Genomic DNA, 24754 nt, shown 5'->3' on the forward strand with positions numbered 1-24754 from the left:
GTTGACAGGGATATTTGGATCAAGACAAATTGTGCCTTCCAGACTCCCTCCTGTAGCACTGCATCCAACTTCCTTTCACAACATATTCCCATTTATCATGTACACAAATAAGAACTCTAAACTTCAGCCTAGGATGCTGACTCTTCTCTGTGACATTTCCTTCTCATTGTTGTCAGTTTAATTTCAACAGTACAAAGCTTCAGCACTCTCCTGCTACTTCTTTCCTCAGTTATTGGTGGTATTGCCACCCTGCCTGTGAGTCAAACCCATAACTCCAGAGGTCATTTTTCATGCAGATTACTCCCCAGGATATCATCATCAGTTTATGTGCACATCTTCTTCACTCTTTTTGAACAGCATATTTCAAATAGTATTTTCCTATCACTTCCTAGCTAAAAATCTAAGTTAGTGTCTCAGAATTTTCTATTTTATTGAAATAAGTGTCTCTGTTGTGGGTTTAACCAACCCCATCTCAGTAAACCAACCATCTGGAATGCTACTGTTAAGTTCATCCTGCCAGTCCATTGATTTGACCCACTTACTCCACCTACCATCTCACAGTTGATTCTAGCACATAAAACTAAAGCTGCCTGTCAAGATGCTTCACAACTCAGTTCCATTCTGCATTTCATTTCTTACTCTTTACTGCTGTCTTCCCCAGTTCTGATCAGCCAAGGATGCCCATCTCTTCACTTCCTTTAGATTTCCAAAGGAGTAATTTTGTTTCATTTCAATCAGTTCCTACATACACTTATATTGCTCTTAAAATCTACTTTATTCTGACAGAGGTTTTGCTCTGCAAAATGTCCTTGGCTCCTGGCAGTTCAGGTGACAATGTGTGGCTGTCAGAGGTTCTTATTTTGAGGATCTGGCACTTGACAAGACTGGCTCACAGTGGCTCCTGCAGCCCCTGCCAGTGGGGTGCTGAACTCCCTTGAATATGTTCTGGAATGACTTGTGTGTACTGTGTTTTTATTTTGAGGGAAATAATCTAGCCCAAAATTGTTGGTTTCACCAGGAACATCCCCAGACAGGTGAACAATAAGCTAAGGAGGATATTGTACAGAGGCCATCAAGTTATCAAAGAACTGAACAAAACACCTTGGATATCACATTAGAAGACATAAAGACTCTAAAGCATTCAAATACAATAAAGATATACACCTTGAATGAAACCTAGTGTTAACATCTGAATGCACTCTAAGGGGATGGAAAACTATTAAAAGAGTTTAAAAGAACAGAAGACTTGTAGAGAAGTCAACTGTGATATACTGTACACCTAAGTCAGCAAATAAATAAATATGGAGCTGTGTCTTTTAATTAGACTTAGACTTGATCTCTCAGAATCTGACTCTCCTGATTTTTTTTGGTCAGTAGACAACCTGAGCTTTGCTATTTGTTATGCTGCTGGCATGAGACAAACAGGTATGAATCTAGTCTATGGTTTAGAGCCAGGCTGTAAATCAGGATACAAAGTGAAGGAAGTTTCTGCATGGGTTAGTTAATATTGGCTAATTGGTAAGTTACCAAGCCTGGGAATCATGTGTACAAAAATGCTACAGTATTTTTAGGATCATATGCCTCTTATGAAACAGAAAAGAGAGAAGCAAGTGAGTTTTTCATGATGAATTTTAATCACCCATTTGCCACTGAAACAAAGCTGAATTTTATATAATCACAGGTCTTTTTACTTTCTTTGATAAATCCTGTGTAGTAGGTGACCAAAAACTAGCCCAGAGAAAGATTTTGGCCTTACCTCTGGCCTCAGCTATCCTCCTTGTCCTTCCCATTCTGAAAGGGTTTATCATGAAACTTTAGATTCATATTTCTCTAATGAAGTTACTGGAGTTTTGTCTTTGTACCATTTTCCTGGGCTGAGAAGAACAATGATCTGAAGACTCATTTTTATAAGCATTTATTTTGGCAGCAGTGGTAACTGAATTTACCTGCTCTCTGCCCAGTGAAAAATGATTAATTTGAAACTGGACCAGTTCCCTGATGTAATTCAGAATATAAATCACAAAGAGTTATGCCAGGACTACAAGGCAGGAGGGCAGGAAAGAAGGGGCCTGAGTGGCATCTGTTGGAGAAGTCAAGCACCCAAGGAACGGGTGTGAAGCCACTGCTCAGCCCCAGCTTTCTTATCACACCTCCATGGTTTTATACTCTTTTAGTCATTTGTATTTATGCAAAATCAATGCAAAAGACTGTCTGACTGGAACAGCAGTGGTTTCTACCTTTTTGTCAGAAGGGGAAATGAGCACTGGAGCCAGATGGCAGTGTGGAATCAGGGCTCCAACAATGCCATTTGATAACAATGGCACACACAGACAATAGCAATCTCAACAACATTACTGGCTTCCCTTGGTGGTTTGCTAAAGCTGATTCACTCCACCAGCTGCCTCAGCACAAGTCAGGGTGACACTGAGGACAAAGAGGTGACACGCTGTGGTCAGGAAGGGATGGAAACTGCTTCAGCCAGAACAGACACAAATGGGAAAATCATGCTCTGGTTACTTGCAGTATTAAATTAGAATCTGCTGGCTGATTTATTGTCACTGTCCTTCTATCCCACTGTTCTGGTGGTCACTTATGTCCTCAAAGCAAGAATACCTGATCCTGTGACTCAGCTCTGAACTGCATTTGTACATACAAAGGGGTGGTGCTGTCAGAAACCTCTACTTGGGAGGAAAAAAAGAACAAGAATCTTCAAAACAGCTTAGTCAGAAGTGGAACAGACGTTTTCCCTATGACTATCTCATCAATTTTAGAAGGTTGTTGCTTTTTTTTTCCCCTTTTTCTTGTTGCTATCCAAGCAGTTTTTCAACCCCTCTGATCTTTATTGCCTTGTTTTCTGGTGATAACCATAGGAAATTTGGACTTTACTCATGAACAAAAAATGTCACTGTAGGGGAAATCAATAAAAGTTACAACAACATGTTAGAAAACAGATACCTTTGCATTTAAAATCACACAGTAACAAAGTAAACTGTGTAAAATCAACCAAAACTTAATATACCTGCAACATCATAGCTGATTCATTCAGGAAATCCTCCAAACTCTGATTTTCAGGGTTAAACTTGTTAAGCTGTTGCACTATTAGTGCAACAAGTTCTCTATGGCTGACCATCTTCACCGTGGAGAATCCTATAAATACAGAAAATCATTATTTTTTTGTGCCTCCTTCAATTGTGGCATAACGCATGGTGATAGGCTCCTACAGAAGTTACATTGCAGTAATGTAGAAAATATTTAGGTCAAGCTTTCAAAACCACAGTTACTCAGAACAGCTGACAGGAGAAATGAAAATACAGTACAAACAGAGAGAAAATAGAAGACAAAATTACATATTGCAAAAATCTCAAAATATCTTAAGGATAGATGTTACTGCACCAGGTTATTTGACAAAATAGAACTAAAGATAATATAGAAAAAAGTATGGATTTTTGCCTGTGTGCATACAGGTCCTACTTAACACACTGCTCTTCCCAGTGAGATGCATCAGAAAGCAAAATTTTAGTCTTAAATTTCATCACATGTTGCTGCAAACAGCCTGTTTTTCAAAAGAAACAAAAGAACAGGAACAGAGAGGAATTCTAAGGAAGCAATGACTGTTGGTCAGCAGGCTGGGCCATGATCACAGCATTTCAGTGGTCTGGGCCACTGCCAAGCATTCTGAAGGCACAGCAGCTCAATATTTATGTTTGATGCTTTCCTTGTGAAATAACTGGATTTTGTCTAACTCAAATGAAGCCTTACCCATATGTCTGAGAATATGTAGGACTTGTTACCTCAATTTTAATGTTCAGATGACAAGAGCTATAATGGATTTGCTCCTACACACATGTTGTTGTGTATGAAGGACCAATGACAGCAATTATCAGGCCTGAAAGTCACTAAACTGTTTTAGCAATGGGAAAAAAATGAGAACAAAAGTAACTTTCCATGGTGAAAATAAAAATGTAATTTTTAAAATATTTCTTGTATTCTATATATCATCATATTTTGATGTCAGAAAAGAATGCCTGATCCAGATGATTCATTCCCACTGTGGTAAACATAATTCATTTTTTGCTTTTAAATATTGTGATAACATTTCCAGACACAGTGGTATTGTACTCTGCCTTTCAGCACCATCTCACTCAATAATTCCCTAAATAGCACTTTTCATTACTAATCTCAAAGAACTGAAAAAAAGAGTTTGTCTGTGATTATGTTCAGTATAGCCACTTAGGTGCCTGTTATGAACAAGACAAAATGTCCAAATTTAAAAAAAAGTCCAGCAAAACGGGGCTGGATCATGACAAGGGATGGCAAATACAGAAAGAGGCACCACTGTGCAAGGGAATCACTTACTCCACTCCTCTGAGAATCATTTGTTTCTCAGGTAAGAACCTGCCAAGGCTCTTACACTCACAAGGGATTTTGGATAAGCGAGGGAGAAATATCTCTGTACTTCAGACTGAATCATAATTCAGGCTCCAACAGCTCTGCCAGTAACAAATGCTTTTTCTTCTGGCATACCAGTAAGAAATCTGAGCTCTCATGCTCTGATATCCATGCCTCCCTCAAACAACAATCATTAAACCCCAAAACTGGAATGTGAAAACTAAGATGTGTAGTAAAGCCTTCAGATCTCTGATCATACAGGGGTTCTTAATAGAAAGAATCCCACTTCTAATTAAAGAAGCTGCTATTATTATTGTCAATGTTTTAAAACATACACATCAGGAATAAAATGCTTTTGGTATGATATGCAACCTTATTTTCACACAATCCATTAGAAAATTACTTCAATTATTATGTATAAAAATGATATCAATTTATACTGTGTATAAAATGGCAGAAATTTTCTTCCATTATCAGCTGTAGATTTCAATTATAGGAGGTGAAAACCTGATTTAACCTTATTTTACAGTGTAGCTTGGAGATATTTTGAAAGCAATTACATAGGATAAGAGTGGCCACAATTGTAGGAATTGGTTTCAGTGACCTGAAAGGTCCTTTCAGGTTTTACATCTGCTCCCACATTCCCAGCCTAGAAAGACCAAGATTGCATTTCCTCTAATGAAAGCTGCCCTTCTTAGAAAGAGCTGAAGTAAGCCTCACTGCAAAATTCAGACAGATTAGATGGAAAATGTTCACTTTGAGGAACTTAATTTTAAATTTTATGTATTTCAATGTTTTGCATACCTACTGCAAGTATTTTCCTTAACATGAAATGGTGCTTTTTATCTCTTATCTTGTAAAACTCTACAATTAAATACTTATTGTATAAAACCTTCTGCAAATAAGTTGTGTTATGCTTATGAGGTGGGCTAGCAAATGGACACCAAGGCTGGCAAAATTTCAGGGAGCAAAGCCCAGCAACCCTGTCCACAGTGTAACACAGCCCCCTTGACGTTTTCTATTGTACTTATAAACCCCTAATGAATATGAACACTAAAAGAGAGCAGGTTTAGATTAGATATTGAGGAGGAATTCTTCCCTTGAGGGTGGTGAGGCACTGGCACAGACTCTGTGGCTGCCCCATCCCTGGCAGCGCTCAAGGCCAGGCTGGATGGGCTTGGAGCAATCTGAGGTAGAAGTGTCCCTGCCCATGGCCGGGGCATCCCCGTTCATGGGGACGGATGAACTTTAGGGTTCCTTCCTACCCAAACCCTTCTGTGATTCCATGATTGTGTGAAAATAAAGGGACGAAGGAGCCACGAGCCTGCCCGTGGCACCCGCCACTTGCACGCATCGGGGATTGCACCCGGCTCTTTCCGGAGGTGTCACGTACGGCCACATCTGCCTTGCACCGCTGCTGTCGCTGCCGTTCCCGGCTGTCCCCGCTGCTGCCGCTGCCGCTCCCGGCTGTTCCCGGCGCTCCCCATCCCGTTCCCAGCGCTCCCGCCGGGCCCGTGCCGTCCGTGTCCCTCCAGGCGCAGGGACCCCACGCGCGCCGTTGCCAAGGAGCGCGAGGGCTGCTGGGAACTGTAGTCCTGCTGCGAGCCCGCCTCAGTGTTGCGAAACGGCGCGACCGGGGACCCGGAACTACACGAGCGGGGAAACAAGATGGAGGCGGTTGTTTGCTGCCGTTGCCAAGGAGGTAGTGCCTCTTCCCCCCGGTGTTTCCGCTCACCGGCAGCCAGCGGTCGGTGACGCGCCGGTTTCTGGGGCACGAACAGCGCTGGCGGGCGCAGATAGAGCCTGCGATTCCCGAGGGGACGCGCGCAGCGCGGCCCGTAGAAAACTACATCTCCCGGCAGCCACTGCAACAAGGCGGTCACCGGCGCGTGGCTTGCGCGGCACGCAGTCTCCCCGCCCCCTCCGCGTGTTACGCAAATGAGCAGTCGGGTGGGCGGGGCGACTGCTCTGGCCCGCCCCGGCCCGCCTCCCGATTGGGTGGGGAGGGGAGGGCGCGGGGGCGGTGTCGCGCATGCGCGGTGGGGCGGCGCTGCCGCCGGCCGCGCAATGTTTTGGGGGCGGTCGGGGCGGCGCGGAGCGCGCGGAGCCGCCGGACGGTCCCTGCGCTGACGGGAGCGCCCGGCGGCCGCTCCGCGGGACCAGGCGGCGGCGCAGGAGGAAAACGCGACCCGGCGGAGCCTCCCAGCGAGGGGCACCGCTCGCCTCGCTCCTGTGAGCGGCGCGGGTGCGGAGCCGACAGCTCCCGTGGCGGCGGCGGCAGCGGGGTGTCAGCGGCCGCGGTGATGATGAACAGGTTCCGAAAGTGGCTGTACAAACCCAAGGCAAGTTGCGAGGCGCCGCCGCTGCCCGGGGTCAGCGTCACCCCGCGGCTGAAGTCGGGACGCGGTTGGCGGCGGAGCCGGGCGCGCAGCCGCGGGTCGCTCCGCGGCCGGGAGGCGCCGTGAGGGGCGAGCGGAGCCCAGGGGCGCTCGGCGGGTCCCGGCGGCCGCGGCCGGAGCGCGGCGCCCGCTGCGGCGGGGGATGACAAAGCAGAGCGGCGGCCGCGGGGCTGCTCCGAGCCGGGGCGGGCTCGGGGCTCTGCCCGGCACCGCCGAGGGGCTGCTGGGCTGGCGGCCGTGCCCGGGCAGCGCTCCCGGCTGCGCTGCGGGCTGCGCCCAGCCCCGAGCCCGGAGATGGTCGGGCTCTCCTGTTGTGCCATTAGCGCTGTGTGTGCGCACCTGGGAACTTGGTAAGTTAGGAGATTTATTGGACGGTGCTCTGTAGGTGAGTGTTTTGTGCCCTTCTCGCTTTGAAATTCTTGGAAGGAATCCAAGAATCGCAGTTTGCTTTGCGCTGAAATTATCATCTTCTGGCTCGAGTTAAGTAACAACTGTCTGGAGGGTGATCTTGTCTGGCATGTGATGTTCGGCTCGTATAAATCAAGGACATTACTGGTTTTGAACATCTATAGCATCTTTTTCTTGTCCAGGCATTACAGCCGTCAGTATCGTTATTCACTTTCTGAAGTGTTTGATTTAATTTTGGCTCCTGTTGGTCGCTCTCAGTCGTTTTTTTCTATGCTTTACTGTCAGTGTTGGGTCTCAGTTTGTAAACCTTCCATGCACTCGGTTCTTTTGGCTGAATTATAGCCGGTGTGTTGCAGTGGGGAAAAAAAAAAAAAAAAAACAACAGAAGTGAATACTGCAAAATAAAAGTTCATATTATGCTGGCTTTATGGATTTTACATGTTGTCCTAACTCCTGAGTACTGCTGAAGTACACACAATTGTCAGATATTACTGCTAATAACTGCAAGGGAAATAATATCGAGATTAGGTAACCAAAAATACAGTAATAAGTTATCGATAACTTTCATTGGATTTTCTTATTTTTATATCTTTTATACAGGGGAAAGACTAAGGGAAGACTAGTTAATGAGCAAAAAGAAATACTGTTAATCTTAAATGCTGAGGAAATCTTGGTGAATATAGCTTTTTTCACTGTTTTTTTTAAACAAAACTCATTAGACTTCACATTGTTTTTCTTTCTAATGGAGATTTTATATTTTTGTGATAAAACTTGTTTTTTAATATACTCTCCTTTTGATGTAAGGTGTGTATTTGGCGTTCAGGGTATCAAACAATGTATACTTAAAGTTCTGTGGGACTTCTCTGGGGTGAAGGAACTTTTCAAGCTGTTGCATGACACTGGGCCTCATAAATCAGGAGCACCTATTGCTGTTGGTTTAGAGCCAGCACCACTGCTTTTTTGTTGTGTATTTGTACCTTTGCCAACAGTTTTTCTTAGTTTCAGTAGCTTGCAACATCATTTTTGTTCTGGTATTCAGAATGGGTTGCTGGTGAATTGTGAGAGCTTCAGAAAAAGTAATTTTTCCTGGTGTGCTGTTGAGTGGGCGTAGATCGTGTCATTAAATACACAGAGGTTTGAATAGCACTTCTTTTATAGAGGGTGAGACAGAGGCTCTCACATGTAGAGACTCTACCTTTCCTGGTTTATTGCTTGCTTTTCTATTTAAAGGAATTTGCAAGGATGCCTTCCCAAAAGATCAGTGGGTTCCAGGGTCTGTTTTGAATGTAATGCATTTTGAAAAGGACTTTCCTGAATACTTATTCTGGTTGAAGCTCTCAGGATTTATGTTGCTTGTAACGCTGTTAGGCACTATGGGCTCCAGGTGCATTTTATCAGGTAGGTTTTGCCTCTCCCAGTGATGGGGAATGATTCTTCTGAAGTATTCCAGGTCCTACTGCCATATAATAGGACCTCTGCATGGCAGCAGATTTTGGCACCACTGGACATTTACCCAGAGCTTTGATGACCATTCAGAGGTTCTTTTGAAGGTGAGGGGTGGGATGATATCAGAGTGCAGCAAATTCTTAGTACAGCCTGCTCAGAAACCTGAATATATGGTTTAGCTTAATCCTAGGGGAACTATTTCATAATTCATCCCTGAAAAAACACAGCCCCAAAATATGTAAATTAATTCAGCTTTTTAAATGGTGAAGACAAGGAAATGGAATAGAGCAGAGTGCATAACAAGGTGGAATTGTAAAAGTCTTGGGGTAATCATTACTGCAAGATGCAGGACCTGCATCCAGGCAAGGATATTTACTTGGTAACTGCTGCCTCTGTTTGAACATACCAAGAATGGCAGAGAAAATGTGGGTGTAGGAAGTGGAAAGTCTTGACTAATGTTGGGAGCGTGTCACGAGAGCAGCACGACTTGCCTGGATCCTCGTTCAGTCAGTGCTCTTCCTGCCCAGCTCTGTTCCTCAGGTATGCTGAGCTGCCAGATTCTAACAAACCCCATCAAGTGCCAGTGGTGGAGGGAAGCAGAGAATGAAATAAATAGCAGTGACGTGATCTGTAGAGCTGCTGGGAGGCAGACTTTTAACTGATGTATTGGAGACAGAGCAGAGTCAAGGTTTTTGTTTCCAGCCTCCTGTGCCACATTGATTGTTGTTTAATTTTTAAAGTGTTGTCTGTAATATATGTTTTGCTTTTGGGGACTGTGGATTCAATGCCTTTTTAAGTGTTTGGAGGGAGGATGGTGTTTGCCTCTGAACACTTTTGCTGAGGGGTGATTTGAAGCAGTGGTGTTCATGAATTGCAGCACATGTGGAACAATAGTTACTCTATGTTTGACCTCCTCAGGACACTGCAGGCTTCCCAGCATCACCACCTTCCTGAGACAAAAGAATGATCCTGTCTAAATCAAGTTATTTGTCTGTGCACAGATAGAATAGAAATGTTCCCTGCCACTTCAGGGAATTTCTTATCTTGTACCTGCTGGAGCATTCCACAGGTGTCTGGTCAGAGCCTGCTCCCAGGCAGATCTGAGCGTCCAGCCAAAATACAGAACTGGGCTGCTTTTGCAGAGCTTTGAAATGCATTTGAGGTCCAAAGAATTCAGAACAATTTCTGTGAATGCTGCTGCTTAAATCTGGAGACTAGCTTGAAAAATGCGTGGGTAACTAGCTCACAGGGGTACCTGCTTTGAATTGAGCTCATGTTTATTGATATTTTGAAAGAGCTGTTTTGTGTATGATGGGGAGAAAAAAAGTCTGTCTCTAACCACAACTTGAATATGTTTTTTAATCTGTTTAACATAACAGACTGAAACATCTTCAGTGTCTGTTTATTTTTCATATTTTTATTTTAAAAATATTGCTTATTTGGTGTTTATATGTCTGAGTTTTTTTGCTCCTAGTTTCTTTCACATAGTAAATGTGAACTTCAAGCAGTTAAGGTAAAGAATTTCTTATGTTCCTGTAAGTGAGTCCCAATCTGTAATTGTTGGTAGTAAAGCTACTGCTTTGTGAATGCCTAGCTCCAGTTAAAGGATGCTCACAAAATATGCATAAAGTCTGGAGGTTTTGTAGGTGTGGTTTTTAACATCCCCTCGTCTAAGACTGACCAAAGTGCAGCTGTGGCCTCAGTGCCTGCTGTAAATCAAAGGCTCTCTAACTCTCGTGGGGATGTGAAGGTGGGTTCAGGAAATGGCCCCAACTTGTAGCTAGGAGTGAGCACTTCCTGACAAGTGGGTACTCAGCACAGCTCTTTCACACCCTTCAGAGGCTGAGCATCTTCTCCCCCTGGAGTGCTTGAGATGCTGAGAACTGTAGTTGCTTTCTTCCCATGTGTTTGTTCTGAAATATTGTTCGTGGGTTTCTTAAATCTGATAATTACTTTCTGCAGCTGGGTTAGCAGATACCTCTTCAAGAGGTTCTTGCTGCCTGTTAATGTGTGTCTGCAGTGGTGCTCTGTGAGCAGAAATAGCATTTAGGGCTAAGTGGAATGGCAGGTACTTGGAGGAGGCTTGTTTCTATGTCTGTGCATAGTGCCTTTTTCTTATATCATTTTTAAGGTTCTTTTTAGCTATATTTCTATGAAAGTTAACCATAGCTAGTAATAATTGTTGCTGCTAATAGTTGTTAAAGGACTTGAAACAGCAGATAGGTAGGCTAATTTAAGAAAAAGCTTAATAGATAGTAAAAGGGTATCTTGGAACAAGCAAGCAAGATGAAGAGAGTATGCCTAGTGAATCTAGAGCAATCACTTAAAGTAGAAAAGTGAGAGCCAGTGGCAAAACTCAAAAATAGCCAAATAACCTCTAGGAGATTCTGTATTCCTTTGTACAAGGAGGAGTGCTCAAAAAAAAAAAAAAAAAGAAAGAAAAAAAGTCCTAGAAATCCTAGGTGAATGTTGAACATCAAAAACTTCACAAAGTAATCTTCCTCAGCAACCTTGTCAGGGTTACTTAGTGGCAGAGCTGACTCCAAAAAGTAAAAGATGGGGAATACAATAGGAAATAGCTGATTTGTTTTTTTTAATTGTATGAGAAGAAAGATGTTTGCTGGATTTTTTGTAGGAAAAGATTGTAAGTGGAAAAAGGGATTTTAAATATGAATCAAAGTTTGTTAGAAGGATGGAAGGTAGTAAAAAAATACAGTTAACTGTGCTTAACAAAATACAAAAAGCATTTTTAAAATTGGGTCGGTAGAATGAGATGCAGGAGGAGAGAGAATTATTTTGAGCAGCATTTAAATGGATGGAAATGGTCAGAAATGAAAAAGAACAAAGCTGCTGGAATTGTCAAGCAACTATTGATACAAGTTTGGGGGAGTGAATAAAAAAGGAAGGATAATTCCCCAGTGATTGATGGAAAGCAGCTAGCATCTTATTTTAGCTATAATTTCCAAATCTTAAAAGTGAAAGGTTTGCTGTTCACAGAAGAGAATTAGAGCAAGTTTATTCTTGGGAAAATGTCTGAGAATGAGCAGGGAAAGAACAGGTAAAAGCTATTTATAACTTACTTTCATTTGACTGCTGCCATACAGTATTCAAAACCTTTGGGCACAGCAGTCTGTGAACAAAATTTATTATTTAGTGTAATATTTATATTAGCAACTAATGACTTTGCAAGACAGAAGATTGAGGAGTTTTTCTTACTTGAGAAAACAGCTGTTACTGGGTTCTTGAAAAGTTACTGTTTTAATGATCAGCTCTTTGATCTCACTTATCTGTGTAATTATTCTTGTTGCCCCTCTCTGATCAGAGTCTGCAGCTATTTAACTACATTAATCAGTGTTATTGATAACAATCCCGAGGAAGGTAACTTATAAATCATCATGCATTATTCAGAGTTTTGCATATTGAATTGCTTCATTTTAGAAGCACCATCTAGTGGTTTGAACACAAGTGTGGGAGCTAATAATTCTTTGCTGATGTATTGTAGCACTGCAGCTAAATCAAGACAATTACCTGCAGTCCTATTGTTTCTTAGCCTTGGTTTACCTGTAGCTGAAAAAGGGAAGGAGGCAGCTATTGCAATTGTCTAAGAGAATTGCTTGTTTGTTTTTAATGACTCTGATGTGAAATGTATTTGTACCTTGTGAAATTATTTTTTTGATGTGGATTGCTGTGAGCAGCATCAAAATGTATCAGATCCAGGGTCCATCTAGCCTGGTGTAATGTCTGGTGGTTCTCTCTTTCTCTGTCCCGCAGCAGATGCCCAGGGACAAGGAAGAGATGAATGAAAACTGCTGTTTCTTCTGGGCTCTTTTAAAAAGTTTGGTAGTCTGCAGCACAGGAGTTTGTTGAGCTATAGATTGTGCTCTTATGATTCAACAGCTCATTAAGTTGTTTCTTTTAAATGACTAATAATTTTTCAATTCATTCATATTTCTGATCTCCACGACTGCTGGTTTCTCAGTGCTTAAAGCTGAGTTTGATTCCAGTGGAGTGAACATTTTCTTTAGAACATTTTCAGACAGTCAGTGGTGTTACCTAATGTGTCCCTTGTCCTGCAGACTCATCCTCTGGTGTTTCTCCCGGAAACCTGATTTGGATGTTTAGATTCTGTTGTTCTCCTCCCACAATGTGATGGTACTTAAAAGAATTTAGAAAAAAATTATTTCTTAGAAATCACAATGCATTTGTCCTAGGTTATTTCAGAGAAATGACAAAAAAACTCCCACTAAGAGTATCCTCAGCCCTGGACCACAGTAGAACATTTTCTTACTGAACTAACTGAAAAATAAACAGTGCAAATGCTGTTGATGTGCTGCATGTAACTGCTTTAATAGTTATGATGATCTACTTTCCTGGCAGTTGTGCTGGCAACATTGACTTAAATTAATTCAGTAAAACTATTTTTAAATAATGGTGTTAAAAATAAATTAATTGAAGGCTGTGTATGTTTATTTGGCTCACATTTGAAGACTGACCCACCTTCACAGTGCATGTGAAAGAGCAAGTTTCTCCAGCTTGATTGTTTTACTGGAGGATGATGCTAAATTTGAGTCTGTCTTACCTGTTCTCAGCTGAGTCTTAGTTGGAATATTGAGTAAGTTCAAGATGAAAACAATTCATTGTATCTCAGATGACCAGCTGGGATCCCAGGTGTGATGGCCATGTGCCCCTGCAGGAAGGGAGCTGCTGCATTCCCTGCTGGCTGAGGCTCTTGAATCCCTGAAACTGGGGCTGCCCCTAAGTCAGCTCAAGCAAAGCACTGAGCCTGGCTCTGGTGGCCAGCTCAGTCCACCAGATAATAACTAACCTAGGATATGCTTTTCCTTTGAGGCAGTGTCAGCTGCCTGCTCCTTGAAAACAGGTGAGTGACAGAAGTTGTAATGCATTTTCTGGAAGTCTAGATTTAGGGTGGAGCCAAGAATGAGGTTTTTTTGGGAGATAGAATGTTTGGACAGCTTAACTATAATGTATTCCTGGCTCAGTGTGCCTTGCTGGAGTGACTGTAAGGTCTCGCTCTTATTTGTTTTGGTGACGAGGGTCAGGCTTACAACATCCTGTTTGTCTGTTCTGCCCTGCAGCCTGTAGGGTTTTCCTGCTTGTCACTCCAGTACTCAGTGGCTTTTTTGCATTACTATTTAGGCCTCTAGCCTGACAATTCCTCTTGACCTTCCTGATCCCATAAATGATGGTTCTTCCTCTGGTCCCTTTACATTCACCACCCTCTCCTCCATTGCTGTTACTGTTTTTGATACTGTTTAGGAATAAGATGCCCTGAAAAGCTGAGCAACAGGAGCCGAGTTGTGCCTCCACTTTGTTTAGTCTTGGTAGGCCACAAACTTGTTTTTCTTCTCTTGTAGGGTCTTTATTCATACTTGATAACCATTCAGAATGAATAATGTAAGAGTGGGCATCACATCAGTACTGGGTACACCATTCTGGGTGAATGAATGAATGAAAGGGAAGCAACTGGGGGAAAAGAAACTGGAGGAGACAGGTGAAGAAGATGGGTTGAAGAAAAGATTTGGCATAGAAATGGAAGAAAAATAGTTTGAAAGAGGAAAAAGGGGGGATGACTCTCCTGCTCTTTCAAAATGCCTGCTCTTTATTTTGAAACAGAACACAGGTTAATTTAAATCAGGGTGATGTTTATGCTGGAATGTGTTAATTCCTGTCATCAAGGGGCACTTTGATCTCTGAGAATCATAGGTGGCTGAACTAACTGGATGCTCAGGGTGTTCTGCATTTCTGCTTTGCATTCTTCTAATTCTCACCTTCCTTTGTAGCCTTTTAATGTAGGAAACATTTCCTGACATTCTGAAGTTCATCAGATGTTCAAAACCACAGTTTTCTCAGGTTATTGTTTCCTACCAAGAAACGACTTGAGCTTGAAAGAGGTCTTGAGTGTTTGTCTGGAAATGGCTTTTGGATGTTTGTAATCTAATAACCTTTTTAATGAATGATGTGGGCTCTCATAGTAATGTCTCTTTGTCTAATTCTCCTTCTGTAAGCACCAATCTCCAGGCAGAAGTTTTACCTTTTTGTGCTGGTCCAGTTGTTGAAGTCTGTGTGCTCTTAGCATACAAATGAGAACATACCAGCATTCTTCCTGTAAAACCTTCCAAATCCTCTCAAAGCTCTGTCTGCTTTTTACTTTATTTTCAAGATGCCTTTATAGAGAGTGGATGTCTGCATTGCTAGATATTTAATGTTTTTTTCTAAGTATTTTTTGTAAAGCTGGACCAGGACATCTGGTCTAGTCAACAGCCTAACAAAAATGTCTTGATGGAGTTGATGTCATTTTATGGTGCAGGATGGATGGAAGCCCTTACAAAATAAGGAGGAGTTAGTATGATGTAAGGAACAGGCAAAAATGCAAAGGGCTTTCAAATCTCATCTGGAACCTGTGATTTATTTTGCTGTGTGTTTTAAGGAATCTTGCAGGTCCTCACTAAGGTGTAAGAGATGAAATGGGAATGGCAGCTAGCTTTTGCTGTATCCCTTGGTGATGAGTGGTGGTTACATGAGGACATGTGGTGCCATGGGTGCCCGTTCCAAGTGTACACACAGGCCTTGTTGGTGTGTCTGCAATTTTGATTGCAGTGATTTTTCTTTAAGTCTGTTTCTCTTTGATATGAATGTTCATGGTGGAGAGTTTGGCTGGATCTAAAGGTTTGTTCTCAAGACCATAGGTAGCAGTGTTTTCTTTTGAGGAATGGTCTTCTGTGCACTGCACAGCTATCTTACTTTTTATTGTAAAAAGTTGAGCATAAGGAAGTTATGTCGTGATCAGCAGGAAATAATTGGAAGAGGCCATATGTTAAATAGTGCTTATTGTGCACTGACAGGTGCTCACTGGTGTTAATTGTTAATTTGGCTGGTGTTTTCTTTGTATTGAAGTGGTTGAGAACTGATGTGTTCATGTTGGAGAGCCTGGTTTCAGCTGTTGTGGTGGTGTTCTGGAGTTATTTAATGGAAGGGTATCTTTGGTAGTTTGATTGTATTTTGATAATTCCTTTGTTAATGGTTTTGTTGAAGCAGCTGACTGAGTATATTTGAAGAGAATATTATATCCACAGCAAGTATTCTCATTTGCAGTAAGACTGGTTTTTGTGGCTGGTTTTTTTTGTTTGCTTTGCTGTTATTTGGTTTTAAAATTTTTGTTGGTTTCTTCTTAATATTTTCCCCTAGGCTATATCATACCCTTGTGTCCAAAAGTTTTGTTTACTGCTTGCAGTGTTTTCTGTTTCCCTAACATTACTTCCACCTAGATTTTTTGGTGGGGTTTTGTGCATAATTGCAGACCTGCTATAAATTTCTTTCCTCCTTCAATTCAGTCAGGATACTTGACAGATACTAGACCTGATAGTGGTGGTGGCAGTAGGAAGACAGGGACTGAAGCAGAAAGGCAGTAGGCTTTTTTCTCTTCACTTCTTTCACTAGAGGAGACAAGGAAGCAAGGCTTCTTATTGGGCATTTAGGCATTTATCTCTTAAATAGAGTCTGGATTCTGTTGGCAATTTTTTTTTTGTCCAGTGATTTTTAAAGTTAGATTTTCTCAATTAATTTGCCACATTGTTTCTTTTGACAATTAGTTTATTTCAGGAAGCCTTAGTCTTAGGTTGTAACTGTTTTCCAGTTTATTTCTTTTTCTATTGAAATTTGAGAGTTACTATTTGGCAGTTTCATAGTAGACAGTCCTGTGTATAATTGATACAATAAACCAGTAAGTTAATGTTAGAACAACTCTTGCTTCTGAATTTTGAACTTATTTTAGATATGGAACTGGGATGCATTTTTTTCAAAAATTAATGAATCTTTAGAATACATCCTTTTCTGTATGAAAACATTAAAATCATGTTTTGCTCTGCATTAGAAATGTTCTGTTAATTTCTTGGTGTAATATATGTATATCAGTCTTCATGGATATATAATCTACTGTTGTGATATTAACACAGTAGTGTTGGTGAATTGCAGGTGCCTCATTGTGTTTATTTCCTGTGTGAAACAAAGAGGTTGTCTATTGTATAAAAGACAACCTAAAAAAATATCTGACTTGTGCAGTGCATTTGATGAGCTTGATTAGCTTTTTGATTAATTTAGAAATGTCTGGTAGAAATCTGTATTTTAGAAATCATATGCTATGTAAGACAATAATTCATGAGTAATCCTGAAGAGTTAAGAGGTGACAAACTTTCTCCTGGTAACATTAGTTTTACTGTAGGAAAGATAAGCACAATTTTTGTTTAAGCCCAGAGTCATTTGTTATCAGTCAGGTCAAGCAGTGAAACACTGTGAGGTTGGTTCCAGCTCTTTTTACAGTTATTTCTCAGTCTGTGCATATCCACATGTGCCTGCATGTTGTGTGTGTGTGAGCCAAAACTTGGATATCATCTGTGCATCTTTCAAATACAAATAGTCACGCTTCCTGTCTCTGAAATGGGGACTGAGGCATGAAGTGAGAAGGGGTTATTTGGTGCCCTAAATGTAGGTCAATAGCCAAACTAGCCAGAAAAGCTCAATTTGGGTGTTTCTCAGCCATTTTATTCTTTATTTGCCACTTCTTTCTATCCAGTGCTTTTTATGAGAGGATTTTTCCTTTTAGGTTACCCTGCAATATCATTTTACAGCTGAAGCAATAGAGCAGATTGTATGTACTTTGCTATTCAAAGATTGGAGTGCAACTTACTGTTGCCATATGTTTAGATTTAGTGTCCAACTCCTCCTTACAAATGAGAACATATGGGAGATAGGTAATGGTGATTTTCAACTGTTAATTAGTCATGGTTAAAATGATTCCTCACTAGCCATCCCTCCAGTTAGTTCTGTCTTTCTCATCTCCCCCTCGTGGTAGCATCTCTGGTGTATATGGACTTGCAGAACTTCTGAGGGGAAAAAAAAAAAAAGGCTTTCCTTCCACTAAAATGCTTCTGTAATTTGGAGGGTGTGAGTCCTCAACTGAGGTGGGGCCTTTTACTTCCAGATTTTATTTTTTGTTTTCTCTTTGTGAAATCAAGTTACTGATGTAATGCTGCATTTTAGGAATGCAGGAATTAGATGCTAAGTGCTGGTACCTGTGCTGTAAACAGGCTTTACAGTGTGGGATAAAAGTTTTATAAGTAATGATTGATCTTAACCTTTGAACCTGTTCTTGCAAACTTATGATAGGATGTGGATTTTAGTTACTGTCTGATTACTTGAACCCTGTTGCTACAACTATTTATTACTCCCTCCTTTTACTGCCTATTAGATAACTTTTCTATTGCAATGACTGAAATTTTCTGTAAAATAAGATATGGTCAAATGTATTAGTGCAGTAGTGATCACTTCAGAGCAAAGAGAGGCATATTTGCCATATTTGCCTGTCTCCAGTGTCCAGGATACCTGACTCTCATCAAGAATTTTTGTGCTCTCCCCTTGTGAATTTTAAGTCAACCAGGACAGTAATGAAAATGCAGAAATGCTGCTGGTGCCCAGCTGGTTTTTCAGCTTGCAGACATGTGCTCCTGTCTTACCTCCCTGATGCTGGTGTTGGAAATTATTTAGCTGTGTCTTGCTAGATTGTATCATCTTTCTAGGACAGGTGGAAACTTCCTTCCTTTTTTTATATAGTTTTACAGGCTCAGTTACAGCTTAACTGGGGAGGGGGCAGCATGAACTCCTTTGGTGGCAGGATGGTCTTTATATTCCCTTGTACCAGCTGTGGAGCTGCACCTTCAGTGTCTTTAGGGCTTCTGGTTTATGTTCTACTTGCAATTTAAATACTGGTAAAACACTACCCCAACCCAAATTGCACCAGTTCTATTGCTCCATGTTTTGTATGGAAGGTGTTAATTTCTGTAACACAGAGGCCAGTCTGAAACCCAGGTGAAGTCATGTGGGACTGAGAGTTGGGCTTCTCATTCAATTCTTTAGCATAAAATAGGCTCACCCAAAGTTAATTTTAGGTGACATTAAGGTGCAGATCTTGTATAAAAGGTTACTGCAAGTAATCTTGCAGTGTTAGAGGCACAGGTAGCACATGTTGGAAGCAAACCTCTGCAGGAGTGGCAGGGCAAGGCAGTGATATTTATGCAAAGGACAAGATTTTCATTCTTGAACTGCATGGTGCTTTGAGCTAGCTGTTCTTACCAAAAAGAGCTGGAAGGTATGTGGTGAATGCTTACTGTGAATTTGGCATATCTGTTCTCTGTTTCAAGTTCCATATGTGAATTATCAAACCTATAACTTGTTAATTTTGGGCTTGGAACCAGTAGAGCAAAAGATTGGCTAATTACACTATTTAAACATTAAAAAATGTTAAATACTTTAAAAGTGTTTCCTCTATTTAATTTTCATCAGCTGGCTCAGAATTAATATATTGAAGTGACACTATTGTCAGATACTGTAATATTTTTCACTGTGTGCTTACTGTAATGAGATTTAGAAAACTGTAAGAAAGAGGAGAATACAAATCCTTGTTAATTTTAACCAAAAGTAGTTTTTCTCCTTTTTTTTTCCTTGTACTTTGTATTTTGAAAGCTAGCAAATAAAACTCCTGCACAGCTAAATAAAAAAGTCACATCTGGGATACACAAATAGAGGTACTCTTACTTTGTAGAGTCCTGCCCCCACCTCTCCAGTAAAGCAAGCAGTACCTGCACAAGCCACTGCATTCTGCACTGAGTGGCACTGCACCACTTCATAGTGGCACTCAGTGGTCACAAAAAGAGCTGAAAGTTTTACTGTTCTTGAGGAGCAACTCTTAAAGCAGCAGGAGCTGCTTCTAGGGAGGTTATTTGCTTGAGCAACTTAAAAGCAATATGGAGGATGATATTCCATAATGTGTTTCCATTTCTGTGTGCCTGCTTTCCCTGGTCCCCAGTCCATGAGATCCATGTGGAGCAGTTAGGTGCAGGAAGAAGGCAATGTGGTGGGGAAGGGCTGCATTCCTGCTGCTATCTCCACTGGTAACACCTTATGTTGGTGTGGGGAGGAGAATTTCTTTTGTGGTTCTTGTCACTTTTCTCTCTGGATAAAACAAGGTGAAGGGAAGTGTGTTCCTAACTGCCAAATCCTAATTGTTTCAGTGAGGGATTTGCTGAGGAATATGGGATTGAATAGAAACTGTCTATTAAGCAGTGTTGGAGCACCCTCTGCAGCCTCATAATAATATTTAAATGAGCTTTGTACATTTCTGGTGATAGATTAATGGAATGAATATTCAAAAAGAAAAGTTAAGTATCTGGGTTCTTTATGCTGCTCTCGAGGCCCATCAAAGTATGATAGTAGATCTGTAGGGAAAAGAATTAATTAGCATGTTGTAGACCTTTTGTGTCTGTTATCCTACTGCACCTCTCCTGAAAAGAAAACTCTCAGCAGTTGCTGTAGGTTCATTGAAGTTCAGACTGAAAAGTAGAATGTCCAGTGGGAATGGTGTGAGAATTAGATCTGTGTGACAGGCAAGTTATAATGCTATTTAACAAATTGAGGAGAAAAGCTTAAGAAGTGCTGCCTTTTGAGCTGCCAGTTTGATGACTTGTGATCTCAAGTTTGCAGGATTTGGTAACCTGTGAGTCATGTCACAGCTCCATGTTCAGCAACAGGCTCATTGCTGGTGTCATGCTGCTGGGGTATTGCTGCAGGTCAGTTGGGAAAGAAGTGACCAAATGTATTTCCAGTGGCCTTTTTGCAAATGTTTGGGTTTTCTCTAATTTGTTGTTGGACAGTCTGACCCTCCTTGGTGTGAGCTGCTGTAGTTTGCACAAGAGTGTGGTAAGGCATGAGACTACACAGCTGAACCCTGAGCATGTGAGTTGTTTTCATAGGTGAATGCTCTTCTAATGTGCAACAGAAATTTAATTCTTGCCATTTTTTACTAAATCAGTCATAGTATTTATACCAGGATCATGCAAGCCTTCGTGTTCCTTCAATATGTTTCAAGGATTCATTCAGGATATTGTCATGATACCTAATGAAGCATATAGGAATTCTTTATGTCTGTGGAATTGCCTGGTTTTGGGTGATACTATCATAGCTTTTTGCACATGATAGATGATTTGTAGCTATTATAATCACAGAACTGGGTAGAGGGTGATATTGGGACAGACCTGTTAAAATTGTCTAGTCCATGCCCCTTGGCTTTTCAGGGCCAGGTCTAGTCAGGTTTCAAATGCCTCTAAAGATGGAGACTCCACAACCTCTCTGAGCAGCCTGTGACCCTGCTCAGTCACCTTTAGAGTAAAAATGCATTTCCTGATGTTTGCATGAAATTTCTCATATTTCAGTTCGTATCCACTGCCTCTTTTGCTCTCACTAGGTATCACCACAAGTCTATGAGTATTCTTTCCATCTTCCCATCTGATATTTATACACATTGATAAGATCCACTCTGGGCTTTCTCCAGGCTGATGTGTTCTACTTCTGTCCTAGCATGACAGATGTTTCTAGGCCAAAATCATCACCTTTAGATGAACTCTCTCCAGTATGTCTATGCCATTCCTTTCCTAGGAGGTCCAGAGCTGGACCCAGCCCTCCAGATGCCTCCCTAGTCCTGACTGGAAGGCAGGCTGACCTCCTCCTCCTTGCCAGCAGTGCTCAGGATGCACTGCTGCCCCTGGGGTGCAAGGGCCTGTTGCTGACCTCTTCTTCAAATTTGGCAAAAGTGGTTTTCACCATCTCTTTGGACAACCTATTGCTCTGCATTTGTAACTGGTTCCCTTCCAACTCCCAGTGCCAATCTAAACCAGCCTGGCAGCACTGTGACCATTTCTGGCCTCTTCCCCACTGTTCCTCCAGCTTTGGCATTTGTTGGAGCCCTTGTGAGCTGACTCAGCCTGGAAGAAAGCAGTTTGGACAAGTGTAAGGAGAACTGAACTCTCTCCCACTCCTCTTTTTGCCCCTTGGAAATCTTCTCCCCCCACATTTGCTGGTTAAATCAGTTTGACAGTGAAGGGCCAGATGAGCTGTTCTCATCCAAGAGCTGAGTGCCAGCCAGGTGTGCAGGGCTGGGGCTGGAGGACTGAGAGAAGTGGGATTACTCTTGGCAACAGCAACTCAATAAAGTTCGTCTGTGAAATTGAATCTTTTGTAATATTGGGGAAATGAACATTTCCAAGCCTGTAGATTCATGAACTTCTTACAAAGTGCAGTTAAAAACTTCACATTCTTCCATATTGAATGAGATTGCCTTAGGTCAAAAGCAGAACATGAGCAAAGATCTGAGAGAGAACCTAAATACACGTGATGTGACTGAAGGTATTGAACGAGGCGGTGAGGTTAATATATTTTCTTTTTATTTTTTTAAAAAGTCAGAAAATAAAAAGGCAGATTTTTTTTTCCCAATCCTTTTTTGAGGAAGGACAGGTTTTACAGTTAACTTTTTGTGTTCAGTGACTGATATTTATTGGACCATACACCTTGAAAAAGGGTTTGTTCTGTTTCATTCTAAGTCTTCTTGGCAGGTTTATGTGTGGGTGCATGGTGTGGGTGGGTTTTTTTATGATGAGCATAAGGAATTTTCAGTTTTAGTGGGGAAAATTCATCTGGGAAAATAACTTTTTTGCACAGAAGCATTGACTCTGGATACTTGGAATATAGCTGCATTTGCTGATTTAGGTTTTGCTCTGCTTTGGCTTCTAAAATTCTATTTTGAAGCATCCTGAAAGGTTTACTTTTCATGAGAGGTTGGATAGGCTTTAGGCTATTTTTAGAGAAGTCTCTGAAGAAGGTTTTCTCTAAAGAGACAGTTATGGCTGCCTCTCTATAATGAAACTAACCAAAATCCAGAGTGGAGCTGTTTATTCTTATACACTATTGTGGTAGAGGTTTCCAGAAGGTACCTGTGAGTTGATGAAAGAAAGAAGTAATTTTGCAGGTGGTTCCATTGGAGATGGTGGCACATGAGGAGGGCCTGGGCCAGGGCTGCTGCTGCCCCTGCCAGTCTCCTGTTCCATGGCTGTGCTGCTGTCACTGAGCACACCTTGAGCAGCCTCCTGTTCCAAAGCCATAAAGCTTTCAAATAAAGCTGCATTGACTTGTTCTGCCTTCTCCATTTGCAGACAGAGTACTTGCAGTCATGTAGGCTCCCAAGAGTTGCAGGGAGGGAGGAGCACTCCTCTGTTTTCAAAGGGAAGAGGTTCTGCCAAGCTATTGAAAGGCTAACTTTAGCCTGGTGAGGCTTCTCTGCTTCCCACATGGAGGAAGTGAAAGACACTTCTGCTGAGACAGTCTGGAGCATCTGTAGCTACATTTTAGTGTGACTTTTCTCCTAGAAGAGCTTGCCTCTTCTTCTTTCTGCTGACTGCTAAGCAGGGCAAGTCACAGCCCTGCAAGTCTTGTTTCTGTGCATGCTCCTCTTGGAATTCCCAAAGTGAGCTGGCAAATCTGCTTTCAGCAGTTGAAGTAGTAGTGTTTTCAATGGAAGAGGTGCTCTTGTGTTTTGCACCCCCCCCCCCGAAAAATAATTCAGATTTTAGAGATGTTACAGAATGGAAATGTCATAGCTATCAATTAAGAGTGTGTATAGGCTATAGGATTCCTCCAGTTTCTGACCTTTCCTGAAGTCCCATTCTTCTGTAAGAAAAAATTTAAGTAAGCCTGAAACTAGAGAATGTTCACAGTAATGATCATGTTGCTTTAGTCTGTTTTTCTCTTCTGACTTTGTCCTTTTATCTCATGAGAACAACATCAGTGTGTTGTATTCAGTATCCTGAATTGTTGTTTTAAAGGTATAATGGCTTCCAAGAAGAAAAAGAAAAAATTTGCTAGAGTTGTTTTTAGTAAGATTCACAAAAACTTGGTTTGAGTGCTTTCATACAGCTTTTTAATAATAGTATTCTTGTTGGTGCCAGAATGCTTTTAATGGCAGCAACTGCCTCAAGGTGAAATCCAGTTACTGTTTCAGAAAATTCACACTTTGGCTGATTTTTTTTTTTCTTTGTTTAGGGACTAGAAAATATTGCATCTATTTTAAGGTAACTTTTTTGTTTAGTTAGGATGGCTGAAAGAAAATAACTTTCCAGGATTACAATATTGTATTTTATAATTTTAATAATACTTAACTGTAGAATTAAATGTCAAATTATATTCTATTAGTAGGTATAATTTTCTTATTAATTTTGCCATGTCTGCAGAGAAAATTTGAGAAAGGATCATGATCTTTGTTTTCTGTCTTTAAGCATTTTTTCTTCACCTGAACTACAGAATCACAGGATGGCTGAGGTAGAAAGGGATCTCTGGAGATCAAACCAGAGGCCAACCCCACTGCTCAAACAGGCACATCTGGAGCCAGTTGCCCAGGATCATCTCCAGATGGCTTTGGAGTATCTCCAAGGATGGAGGTTCCACCATGGCTCTGGGCAAGCTGTGCCAGTGACCCTCACAGTAAAAAAGTGTTTCCAGATGTTTCAGTTTGTGCCCATTGCCTCTGGTCCTGACACTGGGAGCCTCTGGAAAAGCCTGGCTCCATCCTTTGTGCCCCCTCTCTTTACATATTTACAGGGGTTGATGAGACCTTGTTCTCTTCTTCAGGATGAACAGTCCCAGCTCTCACAGACTGTTCTCAGAGGAGTGGTGCTCTAGTCCCTTCATCATCTTAAATTGAATTAAAAATGTTTGTGACAGATTCTTCTTAATACCAGAACTAGCCAAAACAGCTTTTTTGAGAAAGAAAGTTAGGGTTGTCAGGCCACATTTATCATGTTCATGTTTGTCATCCCCCAGCAGAGCAAAGGGATTGCTTGGGTAGGGCTTATATTATAGCATGAATATTGACTTGCTGAGGGTTAAAAGAGTTACCAGGATTTTGTTGGGCATCTCCTGGGGTTTCTTGTGCTCAATATCTTGATTTCCATTGCCTGTAGTGGTTTGGCTAAGGGTAGCAAGGTTGTGTTGCAATGACATTTTTGATTCTTGTCTAGGCAGATGAATGTCACGTAAAAGGCAATTTTAGAAATCTCCAGGCCAAGACTCCTGCACAATTTAGATATTTTCCTAAAAACAGTGTGACCTGAAATTGTATTGATTTCAATATTTTATGGTTCTTTGCCTTCATGTATGTGCATTTAATGTGTGAACCTTGAGGGTAAAATAACCGCCCAGGGGAATAATTCAGATTA

The 24754-nt window shown here is 41.4% G+C and overlaps 2 protein-coding genes across 5 annotated transcripts in view; one reads left to right on the top strand and one right to left on the bottom strand.

Moving 5' to 3' along the window:
• The window catches only part of CFAP99 (cilia and flagella associated protein 99), a 54599-nt gene extending 48600 nt beyond the window's left edge, over nt 1-5999 (bottom strand). Inside the window, exons 1-2 of the mRNA XM_054633430.2 lie at nt 5783-5999; nt 3020-3147 (exon numbers count right to left, since the gene is read on the bottom strand). Of these exons, the coding sequence (XP_054489405.2) occupies nt 3020-3147; nt 5783-5876 (222 nt within the window). The 5' untranslated portion in view covers nt 5877-5999. The remainder of the gene's footprint in view (nt 1-3019; nt 3148-5782) is intronic.
• Nucleotides 6000-6436: 437 nt separating this feature from the next.
• The window catches only part of ZFYVE28 (zinc finger FYVE-type containing 28), a 145865-nt gene continuing 127547 nt past the window's right edge, over nt 6437-24754 (top strand). For all 4 annotated transcript variants that reach the window (XM_054632897.2, XM_054632898.2, XM_054632900.2 and 1 more), the window contains exon 1: nt 6437-6731. In XM_054632897.2, the coding sequence (XP_054488872.2) occupies nt 6693-6731 (39 nt within the window). In that variant the 5' untranslated portion in view covers nt 6437-6692. The remainder of the gene's footprint in view (nt 6732-24754) is intronic.

Source organism: Agelaius phoeniceus, chromosome 4 (assembly GCF_051311805.1).
Source record: "Agelaius phoeniceus isolate bAgePho1 chromosome 4, bAgePho1.hap1, whole genome shotgun sequence".
Lineage (NCBI taxonomy): Eukaryota > Metazoa > Chordata > Aves > Passeriformes > Icteridae > Agelaius > Agelaius phoeniceus.